Genomic DNA, 20,262 nt, shown 5'->3' with positions numbered 1-20,262 from the left:
ATATATTACTTTCAAAAAATAAAGAAACTACTCATTATATTTTTGTTCAGTCATTTACAGTACCCTCAAGTTTCCAAACATCATCTGAATTTATCAAGAAATGTGGTTCATTCAGATTCTTCAAGATTATCAATGTGTCTAAATGTCTTCAGTTGTTCCGTTTTTCCTTTTGGATCCTGGCTTTCTAATAATGCAATATGAATTAAATTTATACTGGCCTCTTCCCCACACAGTAATGAGAATAAAAATAAATAGAATTCAGCATCCAGGTGATGTTCTAAGGTTATTTATTTTGTTTCTTTAATCTGTAAGTGTGTATCTTTTCAATATGTTCATTTGCTGGTTTAGGAACTCATTTCAGGGCTCCAAAACATGCATATATGACATGAAACAAAGAAAAGGAAGTGTCAGGGGAAAAAAAAATTATTTCTTTGATTATGCTTATTTTTGGTCTAGCCACAGAGCAAGTGGCACTATATTTCTTTGTCAACTGCATATTCCAGTTTATTTTGTTGTACTGTTTTCTTGTTGCATTTTTTTTGTCCTAAGTGTACATGAACCCTTACATCTCTCTTACTGAATTTGCGGAATAACACAAAGCTCTGTGTGTCTCAGGAAAAAAAAAAAAATCAAGCTTCTGCAATGACGGGAGCACCTCTGTTAAATGAATGTAAGTAGCAGGTTACTAATGCATGAGGATATTGAAGAAAAGGTATGGGAGAGCAGGTTACTAATGCTCCTGATTACTAATGCACATTTTCATTATCATATTTGGAAAACCTAATGCTGTTTATGTATACAAGCAGATCATGTAGACAAAATACAACATTTAATTGCAAATTTGCTTTACTGTTTTCAACTTATCATCCATGTTTTCTGAAAATCTCTGTTTCAAACAAAGTACTAAATGATAAATATTGAGTTGGAACCTGGATATTTCAATCAGTTTTCATAAATGTAATTTCCTGTTAAAAGAAGTCATTATATTTCTTGGTAGGTAGGAACTTTTTAAGACAAATTGCCATTGGGACTACTCTATGTCAGTGATTAGGTACATCCCCAAGACTAAGCAAACCAGCTTTTGTTAGCTTTTAATAAATCTCTGTAGAACACCTTTCTTGTTCTCTATAATTGTGTTTGAGTTTCAAAGAACATCGACCACTGCACAAAGAGCATTTAAACCATATTTGTAGTAGATGGATTCACATATAGAGGCAATCAAGTTTTACTCAGAGGAAAACTGCACTAACAGTCCTCCCTTTTCAATCATTCAACCATAAAGTTTATAGTGATTGTGACATATTTTTATCTTGTTCAATATAGTTTTGATTTTTTAAAAGTTTCACGGCTTTCTTAACATGATTAGATGAATTTGCTGAATACTCACAGAAGCTTAGGATGACACAGTGTGGTTTACAAGTTTTTCTTGTCATTCCAGAAGCTGCTCAGATTATAAGATCTCACTATGTTTTTGTCTGTGTTTGGGTTTGGCATTTTCATTAGGTAAAATGCAATGTTCTTTTCAGACACAAAAGCAGTAGGGGTACCTAGGGTAAAATACTTTTAGAAATACGGAGAATTTTTTTAATATTTGCGTTACTGTTGATTCTTGGGGTTTTTTTAAGCTTACAGTATAAAACCTTTGATCCATAAATTCAGATAACTCAAAAGAATATATCCAGACTAAATGACTGAGTCATTATTTCAAACTTTGAATTTTGTTCTACTCCTAGGGGGTTCATATGAGCATAAAAGAAAATTGCAGTTTTCAAGTTGAAGTCTTCACTTCTCCCATACATATATGATATAATCAGTACTTAATTTTTGGCAATGTTGCATGTCAAAGTCAAAGGAAGTAGATTTAGAAGACCAAGGACAGGTTTTTAATTATCACCAGGAATTCATTTCAGTGACAAGAGATGTTCAAATTATTTCACTTTGCAAGATCATCAGTCTCACTGATGTTCAGTTCTTTCACTTCAAGGTGCAAAGTTTCTTCCAGTGTTATCTTTGATCATAAAGGATCCTAAGGAACTTGTTATAGTACTTCTAAGATGAGAGTGTGGGGTTTTTTTTCCATCTTGCTGCTTCATTCCCTTCACTCCTTACATTTTGCTTAAGAGAGTCTCTCTCTACTTTACTTGCTTGTTTTCTGTCCCTTCCCTAGCTATCCATTGTTTAGTTACACTGAACCAGACAAAACCCTCAGTAGTAAGTTAGATCCTTACATATTTGTAGTTGAAATAGATAACTTTTAATTCCCGTGTAATAAAAGTCTATAGGCTCTATTTTACAGCTAAAATGAGAAAGCAAGGCTACTTTTCAGAATTTTTTCAAGTCTAGCAAAACAGTCACCTCACCTATCCACTGCTCCGTCCATTAACACCTTCTTTGTAACAGTACATTTAATTCTGCTAGTTGGTCACTTTCTGTTACTCTGTTTCCTATGAAAAACTATTGTCTTTATCATTCATAAGTAGATATTCACCTAAAGACCATATATTCCCAATGTAGTAAGAATGACACATGTAATTTGTGTAAATGTTCCAGTTGCAGAGAATATCTGAAATGAAATAGGCTAGGAAAATACTTTAAAGGTTTTTGGGAAAAAAAATGCCGATGAAAGTTGTTTCTGTGACAAAAAAAAAAAAAAAAAAAACAAAACTGATTTCAGTAATTTCTTATGCTTACTGCTAACAAAAAATTATCTGTCATGATCCACCACTTTAATGTGAAATGTGTCCGTTGACATCCGCACAATCCAATGAGTTACAAATTAATGATAAATCTAATTAATATTTATGTTTTCAGTCTATTACTTTTTCAATATAGAATTGCTATGTGAAATAAGCACATTAGCAGAATGGAGCAGGTGGAGTTGGCAAGAAGTTTTTGTCAATTTTTGTTGTTAGAAATTTTTCAGTAGATATGTTCAATATTTATCAGTAAAAGAAAAATCAGGTTCCTTACCAGAAATTCTTAGCTAATAATAAGATGCTGGTGAAGGTGTGTTTTAGTAAGCTGTATTGGTATCCACAGTGTAGATATTTTGTGTTCATTTGAGTGCATAATATTTTTTTCTTCTTGAAACTTACTGTTTCTCCTTAAGGTGGTCATCATAGTGAAATATGGAAAGTATGTGAATGTATTTTAAAGTTTGAATGCATACGCTAAATTTCCAAGTGAATTTTGTTTTGTTTTTAGTTTTGAAGTTTGCATAGCTGAAGTTTTTTCTACATAGGAACTTGTTTGAGTAAGTAGCAAGTGCTTTGGCATGGCTGTTTAGCTGTGATTAGGTTGAAGAGCACAGAAAAGTGCCAAGAATGTTTCAGATTGTTAGGATGATCTACACAGGTGAGATCACACTCCAAGCACTGTTAGGGTTTCTTGCTTTTTCTTTTAAAAATACACACAGATGTAGTTAGATACTTGTTCCTACTAAAACTTCCAATGTTTTCATTGTTATTTCTAGGTTTAATTTCCTCTTAGTTTTTTTCAATGTACAATCCAGGATTACAGAAAATTATGTTTAATAAAAAGAGATGCTATTATAATGTGTATTTGAGTAGAAAGTGGCCCTAGTTGCTTTAGAATGAATCCTGGTCGCTAAGGCACATCAATCTACTGTATCCTCCTGTGTTCTTCTCAGCACAATGCAGCAGTGGTTTTCAGATCAATTACTAATAAAGATACCAGAATATTTTCATATATTCATTACCTTTTACCCCCATTGTTTAAAGTGTATAATCTTGGCAAAACATGTGGATAATGCAGACCTAGCATGTCTTATTTTTTGGTTACAAACCCTGGTAGTTAACAGCATGTTGCAGCTTCAAGAGTGAGACATTTTAACTAAAGAAGAAGCAATCTGGTTGCTCAGGATATTAAAAATCCCTCAAATACATCATAGTTACTAAAATCATTTCAAAAATGGAAGATATACTTTGTAGGAAGGTCAAAAACTTCAAGAATAGTCTTTTGGGCATTTTTATTAGTACCAAAATAGACTCATCAACAAGTCAACTCTGGAGGAGACAGACTGGGGTAAACTGCAGGCTGAACATTGGCTTTCAGTAGAATTACCTATTTGTCTTAGCTTTCTTTATTGAATATGTGTGCTTCAAGTAGTACTTTATTTATTCATACCTGGAGTTGGTATTAAATAGTATAGCAGCACCAAAATATAGTTCTCTTCCCTTAGTCATGCTGAAGAACTGTTTATTTTAGAGTAGCTGGGAATTAGCTTCAGATCCAGAACATCCAGAACCATTCTTGCAGTCACAGAATCAGCTACTCTTCAGACCTGTTATAGATTGAATCATACAAAGAAGCTCTAATGTGCAAAATTTCTCTACATTTGTATGTCTTAATTACTAGTTGATGTTTATTAAGCTACAGAATTTCATTCTTTTCCTGAATCCAGTGAAAAATTTTAAACAGCTCAGAAAAAGTTACTCACTCTTTCCCTAGAAATACTTTTTCTTCTCAAATTGTAACTATTCTGTACATGTATTCCTTCAGAAGAGAACAACCTTTCAATACATCCTGGCTCACATATGCATTGCATGAGTTCTAGTCTCTGTATGCTAGCACTGCATCAGATTGTCAGTTCCTCCTTAAAATGTTCTTTTCAATTAACTTTGGGGGCAAGAGTTTTCATTTCTTAGTATGCTGTCTTCCAAGGCCAAATGTTATTTTCAAGTTCTGGTAACTTCAATTTGTCATTTCTTTAAGATAGGGAGAAGATGTGCATTCTTCTCACAATAGAAGCCTTACTGAGATCTTTTCAGTTCCTATCCAAAACAAATCTCCGGTTTGAATTCTGATGTAACACAAGATGAGGCTTTTAGGGTTTGTTTAACAGTTTGGGTTTCTTTGACCAGCAGCTATGTAGTTACATTTGATTTTATCCAGCGTCTTCAGTTAGAAATTACTGTGAATGCACCTCTACAGAATTGTTTTCAGACTACATTGCCAGTATATCTAGTTCTGGTTTTGTCACTGATCCTTATTAAGTTTGTTGGCACCTGATAATCATTTTTATCTCTTGCTGAAGATGGCATCAGAAAAATATTGGCTTCCCTTTTCCATTCAGTCTTTTTTCTTTGGGGCTCTTAGTTCCTATTACATATGTCAACTGACTAAATCTTGTTTCTTCATGAAAAATGGTTTCAACAGGAAAACTCTGCATCCTATAGGCTGAATTTTCATATAGTCTTATGTCTGTAGGAATTTGGTTTTCTTTTGTTCCTCTTCTTTAGTGTCTTAGTCCATTAATACATTAATCTCATTTAAGTAACAGCTCAGCTTCTGTTCCTTCACTGACTCTTGACGTAATAAATAATCCCCATCATTTATTGCTGTGTTCTTTTCTGATGAAAAAATCAGCAGTTTAAAAAATGTACCTGTAAGGATAAACAGCTATCTTCTTGTTGGTCCTTTTTTATGAAAAAATTTAACGATGGTGTAGCAAAGTTCAGTGCCAGATGTTATAGGAGAGATCAGTGATGCTATTTTAGAACAAAAAGGGTTTAATTCACCCTTTCATATCTGTGTATTCAAAGGCACAAAGATACATGCATTCAGTAGTCTGTCCAGAATACCCAGCTGGTCTGGTCAGGATAGCTTGAAATGACGGAGAGGATGTGGAGCACCAGCTATGACCTTCTCTACAACTTCTCTAGCATCCTTCTTATGCCAGTATCCTATAAGTCAGGGTTGGATACATCTTTTATACTCTTTAGAACCTAACAGTAAAGGGGATATTTGTTTCTCCATCTGGTTCCACTTTTTGAATATGTTAGATTTTCTTGCCATACTGTGTTCTCCTTATGTAAATGTGCTCTTTATCATTCTGATTTCATCTCAACAGCTCGACTCTGTTTTGGTCTGTAAATTATTTTAGGTTGTCTGATTTTACTGCTTGGGTATCCCCAGAAGCTACATGAAGTGCTGTGAACTAAATGAACTACCAATCTGCATGCCATCAACATTTTCATGTTCCCTCCACTATGCTTTCTGGTGCTTCCCCATCCATACATCTCCTTCCTTTTGTCTGCCACCCTTAATATATCTGTTAGACATTCAAGGAGGGTTCTTATGCTGGTCTATATTACCTTGCTATTGAATCAAGCATGTCACAGTTTGATATTGTATCATCCTTTTACAGTTTTGCATCATCATCATCTGCATTTCATGCACATGTGCTGGTTTTGGCTGGGGCAGAGCTGGTTTGAGGCTACACAGCACTACAGCAAGCAGCAAAAAGCAGCCCCTAAGGAGCACTACACTAGTACACAGTCAGGCAAGTGAGCCCCATGACAATCACAGGAGCCTGCTGATTATTAGTTGAACAGAAATAGCAGCTATAAATGCAATCTAGCACATGTCAATCAAATCTGTCATTATCTCAAATGTTTTGAGCTCCATGTATGGTGCCAAAAAGACCCTTGCAGTTTAACCCCAGCTGGCAACCAAGCCCCCTGCAGCTGTTCACTCTCTCCCCAACCAGTGGGATGGGGGAGAGAATCAGAAGAGTAAAAGTGAGAAAACTTGTCAGTTGAGACAAAGACAGTTTAATAGGGAAAGCAAAAGGACGCACAAGCAAAGCAACACAAGTAACTAATTCACTGCTTGCCATGGGCAGGCAGGTGTTCAGCCATACTGATGGGAGCAGGGCCCCATCACTTGTAACAGTTGTTTGGGAAGAAAATACCATCATTCCAAATGTCCCCACCTTCCTTCTTCCTTCAGGCTTACATGCTGAGTATGACCCCATATGGAGTGGGATATCCCTCTGGTTGGGGTCAGGTGTTCCAGCTGTGTCCCATCCCCAGTTTTTGTGCTCCCCCAGCCCACTTGCTGGTGGGGAGGAACAGAAAAGGCTTTGATGACATTGCAAGAGCTGCACAGCAGTAGAAAAAGCATTCCTGTATTGTTGACTGTGTGTTTCCAGCACAAATCCAAAGCATAGACCTGTGCCAGCTATTGTGAAAAAAATTATCTGCACCCCAGCCAAAGCCAACACAACAGGCAACTGAAGGTAGTCTAGCAGCAGGCAGTTGTGTTCCCAGGAGCCAAAACTGATATTTAGGCTAATAAAGCTCTTTCAAGGAATGTATACTCCAGTGATTAATGTATCATCTGCAGTAAAAGTTTGCTGGTTTCATCACAGGAGTAACATCAATCTGATGCAAGATTTGAGAGGGAAACAAGAATCTGAAGCACAGATATTGCTTTTCTCATTATGTAAATATGCAATTCCCTTCAAGTGGTAGGCTCTTTAGCAAGTGCATTAATAGTTTCTGAAGCCCATTTTCACCATTGAAAAGGGTTTTAGGAAATAGAGGATTTAAGAGTAAATGGCACCTACTGGTTCTATGATCTTAACTCTTATTTTCAGCAATATCTAACATTATTTAACATTATAATATGTGATACCATCAAAGATCAGCAAACTAAAAATAGTTTTTACCTTCTGCACAGCTGTGTCAAGCCTTGTTTTATAATCTCACTATCTCATTGGTTAGTCTGTACTCAGTTGTCTTTTTGCCTTTTAACTCAAATAGGACTATCCTTGCTTGTATTCTTTCCTCAGCCAGACAAAAGGGATGTGTAAAAATTTTCAGATTTTATTTTCATTAATTAAGTCAAGTTCCCTCATTTTTGTCCTTTAAAACAAACTCATTCCAAAGTCTTACATGCTGAAATTAATTGCCCTTAATTTGCTCACCAAATGAGTTTTATTTTTAAAGGCGAAATATATATTATCTCTTTATAAGGGGCATTTATGAGTAGGGTAGAATTTGATTTCTTCAATTAATTTTCAACAGTACGTTTATTTCTTTGAAAAGAAGGGAAGTGATTTTTTCTATTTCTGATTGCTTTCATGCCATCATTGCACATTATTGGATATGAATTTCTGTAGGCATTTATTGATATTTACATTTACTGAAACCTTCATACAATTTAGTACGTTGCTTTTTATTTAAATTAGCAATAGTAAAGTCTATATGGAAAAAGTCTATGAGAAAACAGAAATCCTTAAGGTGAGACATTCAAAGCACTTAATGCCTGTGTTTGTAACAGGGCCTCCCATTTGATTAACTCACAGTAGATTTATGGAAATCATTCTGTGAGAAACAGTAACAGGTTTGGCAAGACTTCAAACCAGCTGCTGGTATTTTTTCAAATCTGCACCACCCATTGCAGTTTATTTCTTACAGCTCCTTTTTTTCTTTTATATATAGTTTTTCAAAATGTGAGGAGCACCTTTATCAAGGAGTTCTTAGGTGTTTGCATGGCAGTCCTTTGCAACACGGTGTTTGCTTTATGAAGTTTGCAGATAGCCTCATTGGACAATGGTGTCACTCAACAGCACTGTTAGTGTGGACAAAGATTGACCTTGGCCATTTACCAGGTTGTTGTTAGTACTTGGCCACTTAAAGGTCATATTGTTTTAAGCTTCTGCTAAGTGAATTGCTCACCAGATCTTTCCACCTTAACTTAATCTTCTGATACTGTTCTCTCACTGCTTTAATTGTTTCCTGTGACTTTAGTGGGTATACCCTTTTCCAATATCCTTACCAGCCCTTCCGCTCCTCTGATTATCGAACTCCTCAGGATGTACAAATGTGGGGAAATACATGTGACAAGATGTGTTTACACACAGCCCTGTCTAGTCAAAAGGATAAAATGCAGGCTGTTACAGATATTTGAAAAGAAACTTTAAAGGTGCTTGTCCTCTTCCCTTTAAAGTCCCCATCTGTTTTCAGAAAGGCTCCTTGTTACACTGAGCCCCAATGCAAACATCTCTCTCTTAATTTTGGTGCTAGAAGTGGTTAAAGAGAGCAGATATTTGCTTTATAACCCTGCCAGAGAGCTGGTTTGCTTTACCTGTCCCATCATCAGGTCACTCCTAAGGGATTTCATTGGTGCAACAGTTTTCTCCGTGACCATGAGGATATCTTTGATGGGCGTTAGCTTAGTGTCTAAAAGTGTTTAAAGGACAGCATCCACCACTGTATGTGCTATAACCCTGTATCTGCTGCAGCTTTTAGAACTTAAGTTCAGCTCAGGACAGCAAGGCAAAATAGCACATTCAGAAGTGAATTGTCAGTTTGGAAAATGTGTATTAAAAGAATATAGAACTTCACCACCCAGGACTAGAATGTTTTTATTTATGCCTTAAATATGACCTTTCCTTCTTGCCAAGACAGATTTCTGATATAAGGAATAGGTTTGAAAAAGTCTACCAGAGCATGAGGTGTGAATTCTGCTTTCTTTTGCAGGGAAGCTAGAGAATCACTGAGGCTGCAGGCATGGGTGAGGAGCAAAATGTGCCAGCAGACAGTAAAAAAATGATAAATTGGGTCTGAAATGAGAGGATTGAAAATATTGAGGGGAAATTGGATGTAAAGGTCTAATATAGACCAAAGCAGTATTTGTGGCTCTTGAGTGATGGGACTGCAGGACTTAGAGTGTTTAAAGAAGAGTAAGAAGTAGCTTGGATGCAGCAATTGCATTATGAGAAAAGGAAGGGCTGTGGTCAGGAAGAAGTGTCTGAAAGGCAGCCTTGAGCTGGTAGAAGGATTTGCAAACTTAGCCGTGTGACAGGAGAGTTGTCCAACTGTTCACTTTATAGTGACAGTAAGGACTGAGCTCTCATATGCCCAGACTTCTAGCTTGAATGAGATTTAGGACTTTAAGTCACTACAAATAGAGGTACTTTATGTAATATTTATAGTTATTGTAGTCTGTCTTGCCCTGGCTGTGCATTTACCTATCAAATTTTTATTTTTGAACATTAAATTTCACTGAAGTCAATAGATATTTTTAAAGAATTGACGAATGTTGGTGTAAAATTATCAGTGTACAAAGTATCTTGTGTAAGGACATGGTTACATTATCTTTGCCATTATGTGTGTTAACAGAGCATTCGATCTAGTGATGATACAAGTTTGAAAACAGTAAGAAAATTGCTGTACTTTTTACCACTGCTTGTTCCACCTGCACTCTGTTTATTCCTACATCTGCATATGGAACAGTGTGAGTAGTAATGGCCATATGAAAAAAAAAATTGTGGGTAGTGTGAACAAAATTTTGAGATGGTGTGATCAATGTTTTATTGGCAACCATTAGCATTCACATACATTACACTTTTGTTTAACATTAGGGTTTAATGTTATCAAGTTAATAAAACTTTTATGCCAAACTGTGGTATAATGCACAGAAATGACTATGTTTATTGGTTGAGAATGTATGTCATTGTTAGAGGAGCCTGTATTCCCTTTGTTTGAAATATTCCCCATTTAAGAAGCCCCCTCTAATTGGTGTGTGTCTGCCATAAAACCGCAGAAGTAAAAATACTTTCAAGTGCAAATCTATTTTTTATGCATGGATGTAAAAGTTACACATAATGCATTTTTAAACTTAAATTGATTTGCTGCTATATTAAAAATGTATTAAGCTCTTTGTTAGCAGTAGAAACTGCTCACTTGATGTAGAACATCGTTCTTATCAGTGAAGAGAATTCAAGTTGAAGTTTGGATTTCTGTCAGAATTTTCCACTCTTGATTGGGCAAGTAAGGGTTGTAAATCATGCCACGTAGGTATTGTATTATATAATATTTGGAAGTTGACAGTCACTGTCCCCACCATCAAAGTTGTTCAGAAGTAGTAAGTAATTGCTTCACTAATTAAAATTACTTCTTGCTAGGCATGGAATATTTACAGTTTCTTTCTTTTTCTTCTTACTTGGATGTCACTGCCCTTCACTTCTTTTCAGTTTGTTGCATACCTTGAACTCGATTAGCATTCTTTAGGGTCAGAAAATGCATTTTCCATCTTCCCAAGTTTTAATCTCCTTTGTATTCAGCTCCCTTATGTGATCTGGCCAATACATAAGATTTTTTTGTTCCTGGCCAACTGATGTGAAATCTTTGCCAGTTAAGTTACTTTTGAGATAAGTTTCTCTGTTAATATGAACTGTGTGAGAACTTGGGAAAGATTTCAAGAACATTTATTTGGAACATAATGGTATAATAATATGCATAGCGTAGCTTTTGTAGTTTCTCTTCATCAACTGGGCCTCCTTCTCTTGTTGAATGCACTTTATCAGCTGGAGAAATCTCCAAGCTTTTGATAACAAATTCCTGAGGGCCTCTAAAAATCCCTGTTCTTTATATGTTGTATTCTTTCAGAACTCCTTTATGTGGGGGCTGTTTGAATATATGCTGACTCATATTTAATTTCTCTTCTGGTATGGTTTTTATCCTCTTAATGCATTTATCTTTAGGATCATTTTCATATTTTTTTTATACATCCACCTACCTTTTCACTGAATCACAAAACACCTCTTCAAGCTGGACTGGAGCTTACCCTATTGTTTTTCTTCTATATTTTCCTCGCTTAGTTGAATGGCCCTTGGAGGTAAAAAAAAATAAAAGCAATTTCAGGGCATATTGTAAAATTCTGCCGAAGGAAATGAACCAAAGTAGGAGCATCACATGTGCAATTTTGTTCTGGATTTCCAAAACTGATAATCCTTTTCTCAGCATGATGCCCTGCCCTTTGAGATAAAACAGTAAATGGAAGCAAATCGTGGCAGGTAAAACTGAAAAAAAACCAAGGAAGGTCTTATTTTCTCATGGAATGTACAACTTCATAAAATATTTTGTAACAGCATGTGGACTCACATTGACAAATATGAGCAAGTTTCAAGATTTGGTATTCAGTAGAGGATATTCACTCCATTGCACTGCACATTCCCTAAGGCAGCAAAAAGAGGCAATGGCTACGAACTGACAGGGACTGTGTTTGTGGAAGGAAACAGAAAATGCTTGTCATCACAAGTTGTCAGGGATATGTGGTATAACATACCTGCCAAAACATCTCTTTGCAGACTCCATGACATTCCACACACAATAATAATGCTTTTATTGATTCGCCATTCATTTTTGATCTCTGCAGCAGTAATCAAGTGGGAGAACAGTTAGGTTTTTCTTATGTGTACAGCAAATAATCTGAACTTGATTTGGATGTTGTGTAGTATAATCTCTTACTTTTGATTATCACAATTCCACCATTGCATGCCTAGATCATTGAATAAGGTACTTGACATCTTTTTAAACTATTCCTGTGAAAAATTTCTATTGTGAGTTTTGCATTTGTTCAATTTCAGAATTAAGTAATTTAATCATATCAAAAAGATGATGTCATTATGAACAATTCATGTGCTGATTTTGGAAAAAAGTCTGACAGAGGTTTGGCTTTTTGGTGAATGTGGATGGGAAAACGCTTTTCTGAAAGACTTGAGTCCTGCAAAATTCCAGTTTCTTTGTTGGATTGTAAGCAGGGAAACTTTAGGGCCCCACAAATGGAATATATTATCAGAAAGGAGAAAGCATCTAAGATGGATAGTGTTAAATGTTTGAGGCTATTTCTCCTCTTGTGGAACTCTTCCTTTCAATAAATCCAGCAAAGGCAGAGTCTCAGATTAGGTAATTGTTCAGAGCTGTTCTTCCTTTATGACAAGTATAAGCGATAGATTAGATACATTAGATACGTATTTAAGGTTAGGTCTTCTAAATTCTGCTTTCTGGAGGAAATCAAGGATGAAGATAACAGGTTAATTTCTCATGTGCTCTATTAAGTAGAAGGTAGTGGAATAACACTGAAACCATATGAGACTTCTGCTTAGAAAACATTTTCTCTTCTCTCATCTTCTAACAAATCCACTAACCATATTTGAGCATTCCTCTTTGCTCACTCTTTGGTTCTGGTTTCCCTGTTTCTGAAGTTTTCTTCGACTGGCTTCCTCATTCTGCTCCAACTGTAACTTCATCTTGTTCCTCAGATATAATGATAGAGATGGCTGTAGTTAATTTTTAGCTATTAACTCCTGCTGCTAATCCATTGTGAATAAGAAAGGGATGTAAATATAATGCATTTATGAGCTGTGAGTGCATTATACTCTCCTAGTTTCCTAAAATGTTCCCCACACAGCACCCTTCTTCCTTCTTTACATTAAGTATCTTTATTTGTCACCTTCAGACCCTTCAAAACCTTTGTCACCTTCAAACCCTTAGGATTTTTGGGTAATATTTTTGCCATGACTACTTGGTGTTGCTCCTGCCTCATCTTTTAATCCACTTATTTAGTTTGTGTTGTGGTATAGATACTTTTGATTTAAATCACTTACACACATTTTTCATCATAATCTTTTCTATTTACCAGTGTTCATCCATCATGGGATTCTTGTGTTAGCTGAGTTTCTGAAAAACAAGGGATGTATAATCCCTGCCATTTTCTGAATTATAACTTCTAGATCTTCCTACAGTTGACCAGAGAAAGATAAGGATGCACCTGAATTCCTTTTTGTGGTATTCGCCATGAAAAAGATATGGGTGTTCATTCCTGCTGTCCCTTGCCTTCTTGGTAATACCCTATTTAACTCCCAGAACAGATGTGGTATTGTTTGTGCAATACCCATGTAATTCTCATTCATCCCTTGAGAAGCATTCAAGTTGCACTCTGCAATGTTCCTGTAGAAAACATGCTGTCATGTATATTAACTGTGCCAGGGCTGTAAAGCAAGACTTAGACTTAGACTGTCTCCTTGTAATTTAAATATGCAAGCATTTAGAACTTCATTGCTCACGGTGTGCACATTGTGTATGCATTTCTACATATATTTTGAAGAAAGACCAAATAATATTAGATATATGCACCTGTAATATCTCCAGTCTCATTTCTAACTGAATCTTAAACCTCCAGAACAACTTGAGCAGCCACAATTGGTGAGTAATGCAAGAAAAACTTTTTCCCTTAAGGGCAGTGCATATTGCTGTCACAACTTTTCCTCAAGTTTTTGTGTTGTGTATTACTTTTCTTAATGCCCTAGTTCCATGTCATTATGTGAGATTATAAGCGTTTATTTTTTCCTATCTCTCATTTTCCAAACAAACCTAAATTTATTATTCATTTAAAAGTTTCCAATTGATAAAATGAATTGCAGTTCTTCTAGATTGTCTTCTTATTGAGATGGTAGTACCTAACCAGGATGTTGGGGAAGGCATCTTTGCTCTAACTCACAATGGTTTTTGTTCAGATGAGGATCTTTTTCCAAATTGAGGTGCTCTTTTTTGTCCTCAATTAGGAAGCTAATATGTAGTAATTCAGTTACAACTGCATATATTTTAATTGAATGTGTCTTCTAAAGGAGACATAATTTATTTAAGAATTGCTGTTTCTTCTTGGTCTGTATACTAGTATTGATTGGAGATTTTCTTGAAGTCCCATGATAGCAGTAGTGACAGTGTTTCACTTGAGAGTTCAAACTGGATGTGATTTTAATGCCATAAGACCAGGGAAGGAAAGCAAAAATTAACATAAATGTTTCCAGTGTATTTTGCTAATGGACGTACTATCGGAATTAAATACTTAAATTGTTAAGATATTGATTTCTTGAGAATCAAATACAAGTAGAAAAAACGAAACACTCAGTTGACTGTTTTTTGAAGAGGAATTTCTCTGTTTTGTGTGGGTCAGGAAAAACCAAACAGGACAATTTAACTTGTGCCTTGCTAGTGTGCTCCAGAGAGCATAAAGCACAGTTGAATTTCCATGGTTCATTCAATCTTTGGTTTCCTTGCTGAGATTTCTACAAGCCAGTTACTGCAATTTGAAAAGGTTCACCTCAGTTGTGTGGGATTTTGTTTTAGTTAAGATAATAAGAACTTTCAGTTCAGTCTTGGCTGAGACTAGTAGGTTGTCACGAAAGTAATTTTTATTGTCTTCTTCCTCTCTGCTTCAAATGACACATGTTCCCTTTAGTGGTAAAAGAGGTATATTTACCAGATTAAGAAATTCTGAAAATAACTTGTGCTGTAAATGAATGTTTTATTTTGCATGCTTCTAAAAATATGAAGCCTCTTGAGCAGCTACCTCATTTGTTTCTTCCATCCTCTGCATCATCTAGGAAAAATGATATATAATAAAGGAAAAGGAATCAGATAGGAGATGTTGGGGGTCATATACACAGATATTTAAATATTTTAAATAAAAATCTAATATTGGTCTGGCATTAAAATTTTCTGGTTGGGCAGCATAATTTTTAACTGGGAAATATGATAGCAGTGGCTAAAATCTCTAGGCCTGGGTCAATAGGAATCTGTATTGCATTCTGTCAGGTATCAGTCATGATACTTGCAGGCTCCCAGCTACAGCATACTCTGCTCACATAATTTATAGAAGCTAGAGGGGGATTTTCTTTAGTTAGAGTTGTAGAATTTCACTATTCTTAATATCCAAATCAGATAAGTAACATGTATTTTTTCAAAAATGTTAGTGAATTCAGCATATAACAAATGTGCCAGATTGGTAATATACTGAGAAAGAAGTGGTCAACAAAGCACGTTTAAAATGCCATGATAAAGCGTCATTTATTCCAGAAATTAGTCTGTGTCTTTGTCCTCTAGAGGTGTCTCAGAGAGTCAAATTAATGTCTTGCATGTACTGCTAACTGATTGTGTGGAAATTTTTTTAAGTTCACTTTTTCTTTATTCTTCTGTCTTTTTTACCCATCTTCCTCCATTGTAGCAAATTAGACGGCCGGATGAAAGCAAAGGAGTTGCTAGTAGAGTTGGATCCCTCAAAGTAAATATGTTTCTAACATTTATTTTGCAAGTTTTCTTCTATAGCCTACACTTTTCCTTTTGAAGGGGGAGGTGTGGGGAGGGAGGGAAGGGGCTTTTCCATTTCTCACCATCACATCATTTTTATTTCAGTATTCTTATTGCTGTTGGGTCACATTTTGTTTGTTTCTGTGCTACACATAGAACAACCAATTGAAGGCAGGCTGCCAGTTAGGTAGCTTTGGGTGTCTCTAGAAGTGAGAGATAGTAACAACCTTTTTTAAGTGCCTGTAATTTGGTGATCATGATTAAACCGCTTCTCTGATCTGCCTGTTACATAGAGAAGTGATTTACTCATCTTCAAACTACTGCTTCCCATCTTGAAACATAATTAAACTTGTATAGTGTTCACACTTTTTGCATTTAATACTGCAAAAGACCATTTCAAGAGAGTTGAATATTTCAAATATATATATAGCCTTTAAATTAGAAAAAAAAAATCAAAGTAGGTAAAGATCAAATGAAAGATAGTCACAGGAGACTAATAAGAATGGAGCCACTGTTTTGCTGATAGTATCTTCTGCCTTTTAACATTTGTATAAACATACAGAAATATTTAGATTGCTTAACAGAACAGGCAGATATCTAAACTAGTACCCACCATACACAGTGTTACACCCTGATGAATGATTTTGAACCAAGAGGCTGACCATATGCCATCTAACCCATTTTGACCTCAAGTTGCCTCTATTTCAGTTATCCCGTTTTTCACTTTTTTCCTACTTTGTTTCCTTTTAGCACTTTCTCAACCACTAATTATTTATTTTTTTCTTCTGTATTCTCCTTGCCTTTCCTGTCTTCTTGGTTTACGATCTTTTGTTTTGGTTTTGGTTTTGTATGTAAGTGTATTGCATTTGTTCCAGGACAAGCCATCCTCTCTGTTCTCTAACACTGTTCTACAGCTGCTCTTTGTGAAAATGTTATTTCACTGAGCACAAAGAAGGGGAGGGAAAGGATTAATTATGCACCTCTTTCCGGTAATGCCTCCATTTAAATTGATTTTAGCAGAGAAAAAGAAGCCAGTTGCTACTTGTTTATACAAGCTCTAGCTAGAGGCATCTGTAGCATTCCTCACTGTCTGTGAGGCTTTATCTTTTCATCTTGTGTTTTGGGAAGATCTTTTAATTACAGTTAGATGAGAAGAGCAGTGTAATGAATGAGGCTCTGTTTCAGGGGAAGACATTCAGGACCACTGAATTTACATGGATAAAAATACAAGACAGCAACAGTTTCTGTGCTGTTTTTGAAACTTCTTTTCATGATTGCAGTTACCATGCATTTTGAGGCATCAGTCATCACATACAGATCTAGATGCATAATGCATGCACTTATGCAGAAGATGTAGCTTACTTAGATGGTGGGTTTCACCTGCTGTTATGAAGACCTGCTGATAGCTCATTTTGGATTAATATTTCTTTATGTGATTTAATGCCATGACTTAAAATATATATGTAGACAGAAAATCTTCCCTATAGAAAATGGGAAATCCTATCTGAGGATCCCAAACATGAAAATATTCATTTTACAGAAAAAAATTAAAATATTGTATTTAATAAAATAAAATTTATTTTATTAAATAAAATATTTTTCCATTAAAATTCTTTTTATGTAAATAAATTCTAGAACACAGCCTTACTAATAAATAAGCAAAAATAAAACCCTAACAATGTTGCAGAGATTCAGTAGCTTTATAGTTCCCTTGATTTTTCTTTTTTTTTTCCTGTAGTAAAAAATAGCCATGTTAAGCAAGGTACCTTGCTTTCAGATACCAAGTTGACTGAGCCTTGTATGTCTGTGTTGTTCAAAGCACTTTGATATCTTGAAATGTTTTGGCAGAGGCAGTGAGAAATGCATTGTGCTATGGTTTATTAAAAACAAAATAAAACAAAACACAAAAACAAAGAGCAAAAGAAAAATGAAGTAAAAACAACTGTGACAAGAGAGCAAGTTGCTTTTTCAATTCATTTTCTGATGTTTACATGTAGCTCCATGGAAAGCTGGAGGAGCTCAGAGATCACCCAGAAGGCAATGTCAAAGGATGCTCTCTCTGAGTAAATGTATGATTTCACTCGGTGATCTCATTGTTTTTAAAAAACCTCTACTGGCTGGTAACACCAGATCTGATTGGTTTGTCCTCTCATCCTCATCTTTTTCCTTTCTCTATTTCTGCCTTTGTGTTTTCTTTCTTTTCTAGCTGGGGTTTCATTTTAATGTATGTGAGAAACCTGACCTGATTGACAGAGTTTGTTGTAAAGAATATGCTACTGCATTTTAATGAGTGCTAATCAAACTGCTTGACTTTACAGAAACTAAAAAAAAAAATCCCTTTCCAAAATCGAAGTTGCATATCTAAAAGTTTCCTGAATATTAAACTTAGCAAGGAATAAAACAGATAAGTGTTTTTATTCTTTAAAAGGCTTTCTGCCAGTGATAGTCTTACCTGAACCAAAAACTGTGGCTGATACAAGGTAACCCAAAAGCATATAGGTTCACATGTACCTCTGTCTTTGCCATTAATCTTTTTGGGTCCCTGTTTTACCTTACAAAATAGGTCAATATTTGGTTGAATGACAGCTATGCAAATTTTGTTGCTTTTTTTTTTAGCAGAATAATGCAAAAAATACAGCAGCATGTTTCTTCTATGTCACATTTATTCTTTAATGAAAAAAGTTGTAAAAAAAGAATTAGGATCTAGTATATCAGTCATGACACCCTATAAAAGTCACCCGGTTTTCCCAGAAATATTTAATAAAGAAAGTCAAATCCAATATAACAACACAGCCGTACCTCTTTTTAAGTAGTTCACCTCATAAATTAAGAATAGCTTTTCAGCAATTCTATATAGAAGTGTCTTTAAGCCATGTATTTTGCATAAAATGAAAATCAGGAAAAAGTTTGTAGCAGAGTAAATGTGAAAGGTAGTAACACTTTATCCCTTTGCACATCCCTCCACTGAAGGGTCTCTCAGTAATTTCTTTGGATTCATGTCCTCTATGTCTTCCATACACTATGATTGTTGTCATCCTCAGAACTGTCACTCTAATGCATAATCCAGTAAGGTTATACAGTGCAAGATAATTTTTGTAATTAATTTTTTTTTATCATTTTTGCCCCTTTTGGATGTTTTTGCATATACAGCTTTGTGTCTGGCATACAGTTGATTACTGCTTATTGTCAAGTAGAAATTCTTGAGTTTATAATCTTTTGCAGGTCAAATACAAGGAAATTGAGCTGCTAATGTTTTGCAGTTTCCTGTAAAATAAAATTACTTAAAGGATATCTTTATCCTTTATCTGATATCTTTATCCTGTCACATCTTTTAGAAATCAAGTTTTGGGGGGAAACTGTCATATTTTAGACTTGGTGATAACTCACAATCAAGACAAAGCAAGTTATTTTAAACTACTTTTTGTTAAATTCCTGATTTATTACTTAAAAATAAATGTAAAGCCAGAAAAAAAAATGCCATGAAACATGGTGCTACAAAAAATATGCTCTAATTATACATTATTTCACAGAATGTCACATGGGGGAAGATTTCAAACTAAAAGCTGTGACTGCATTAGCCATGGCAGCATGACAACATGAGTTGTCATGAAATTGTCCTGTTCCTCTGTGCCACTTCATCTGTTATTTCATTACCATATCCTCCATGATGGAAGTCAGTCAATTAGTAAGGAATGTAAGTAAGTAAATAAAGAAATATTCCATGTATTCTGCATGTGCCTCTAAGTTTCCTGAAACAAGCAGAACACATTGCTAAAATTTGCTGCTTTGTCACTGCTCCTCTGATTCATGCAGGAATAATGGATGTTTTAGATGAGAGCATTTTAAAAGACAATATACAAATGACTGATCAAAGAGAAGAAATAGTGAACAATTGGAGAAAAAAAAATGAGTGATCAGTTAATAGTTAATTTTTAAAATAATTTTCATTTTTTCCATACTGCTTTTGGAAAGGGTTTTAGATGTAGGTTTTTGATATTTCTACAATGTGGCAAAAGTATTGAATGGTATGGGAGGGGGAGCATGTAGTATCTGATGGCCAGCCCCAGAAGTGAAAACAAAATGCGATTGCAAAATACCATTAAGGTGGAACCTTTATTTGAGAATGAATTGCAAAGACATTCTTTCCAGATTGAGTTCAAAGGCCATTGGAAATTTGTGGAGTATAGTTCCAAAGCTTCTGATCATTGTTGCTTCTGTGTATCTAGTTGCTGATATGTAAAAACTCCATGCTGTGATGATTCTTGCTAATCATGCATTCTTTGGATCCTCACCTGCAAAACTGAGGCCAGTGTTTTTTTCCATGCTGTTGAAAGACAAACCATGGGAACAATGACTGGACATTATTTGTGAAAATCTTGATTAGAGCCTCATCCAAAAGTCTTAGGTGAATAGCTGCACCCCTGTTCTGAGCAAAAGCACACCTTACCTTTCTTAGAAAGATTTTAAAGCTGTATTTCTAGAAACATTTTTTGCTGTGTCAGAAGATTTTTCTTGTTTTTCTCTAATTATGAAATGGACTGTTAAGAATAACAGTTGATTTCTTAAAACTGTGTTTTTC

The 20,262-nt window shown here is 35.2% G+C and overlaps 1 protein-coding gene across 19 annotated transcripts in view; it reads left to right on the top strand.

The window, feature by feature from the left end:
* Positions 1–20,262, top strand: part of GPHN (gephyrin) — a 270,748-nt gene that overhangs the window by 182,136 nt on the left and 68,350 nt on the right. For 14 of the 19 annotated variants that reach the window (XM_054276497.1, XM_054276495.1, XM_054276501.1 and 11 more), the window contains one exon: positions 15,601–15,657. The exons of the other annotated variants lie outside the window; for them this stretch is intronic. In XM_054276497.1, the coding sequence (XP_054132472.1) occupies positions 15,601–15,657 (57 nt within the window). The remainder of the gene's footprint in view (positions 1–15,600; positions 15,658–20,262) is intronic. 19 annotated transcript variants of the gene reach the window in all.

The sequence above is a fragment of the Melozone crissalis genome, unplaced genomic scaffold (assembly GCF_028551555.1).
Source record: "Melozone crissalis strain CALT ecotype California unplaced genomic scaffold, PUWL_Pcris_2 ptg000018l_1, whole genome shotgun sequence".
In the NCBI taxonomy this organism is placed as follows: Eukaryota; Metazoa; Chordata; class Aves; order Passeriformes; family Passerellidae; genus Melozone; species Melozone crissalis.
The sequence above is the reverse complement of the archived record's forward strand: the minus strand, read 5'-3'. Positions and strand labels throughout refer to the sequence as shown.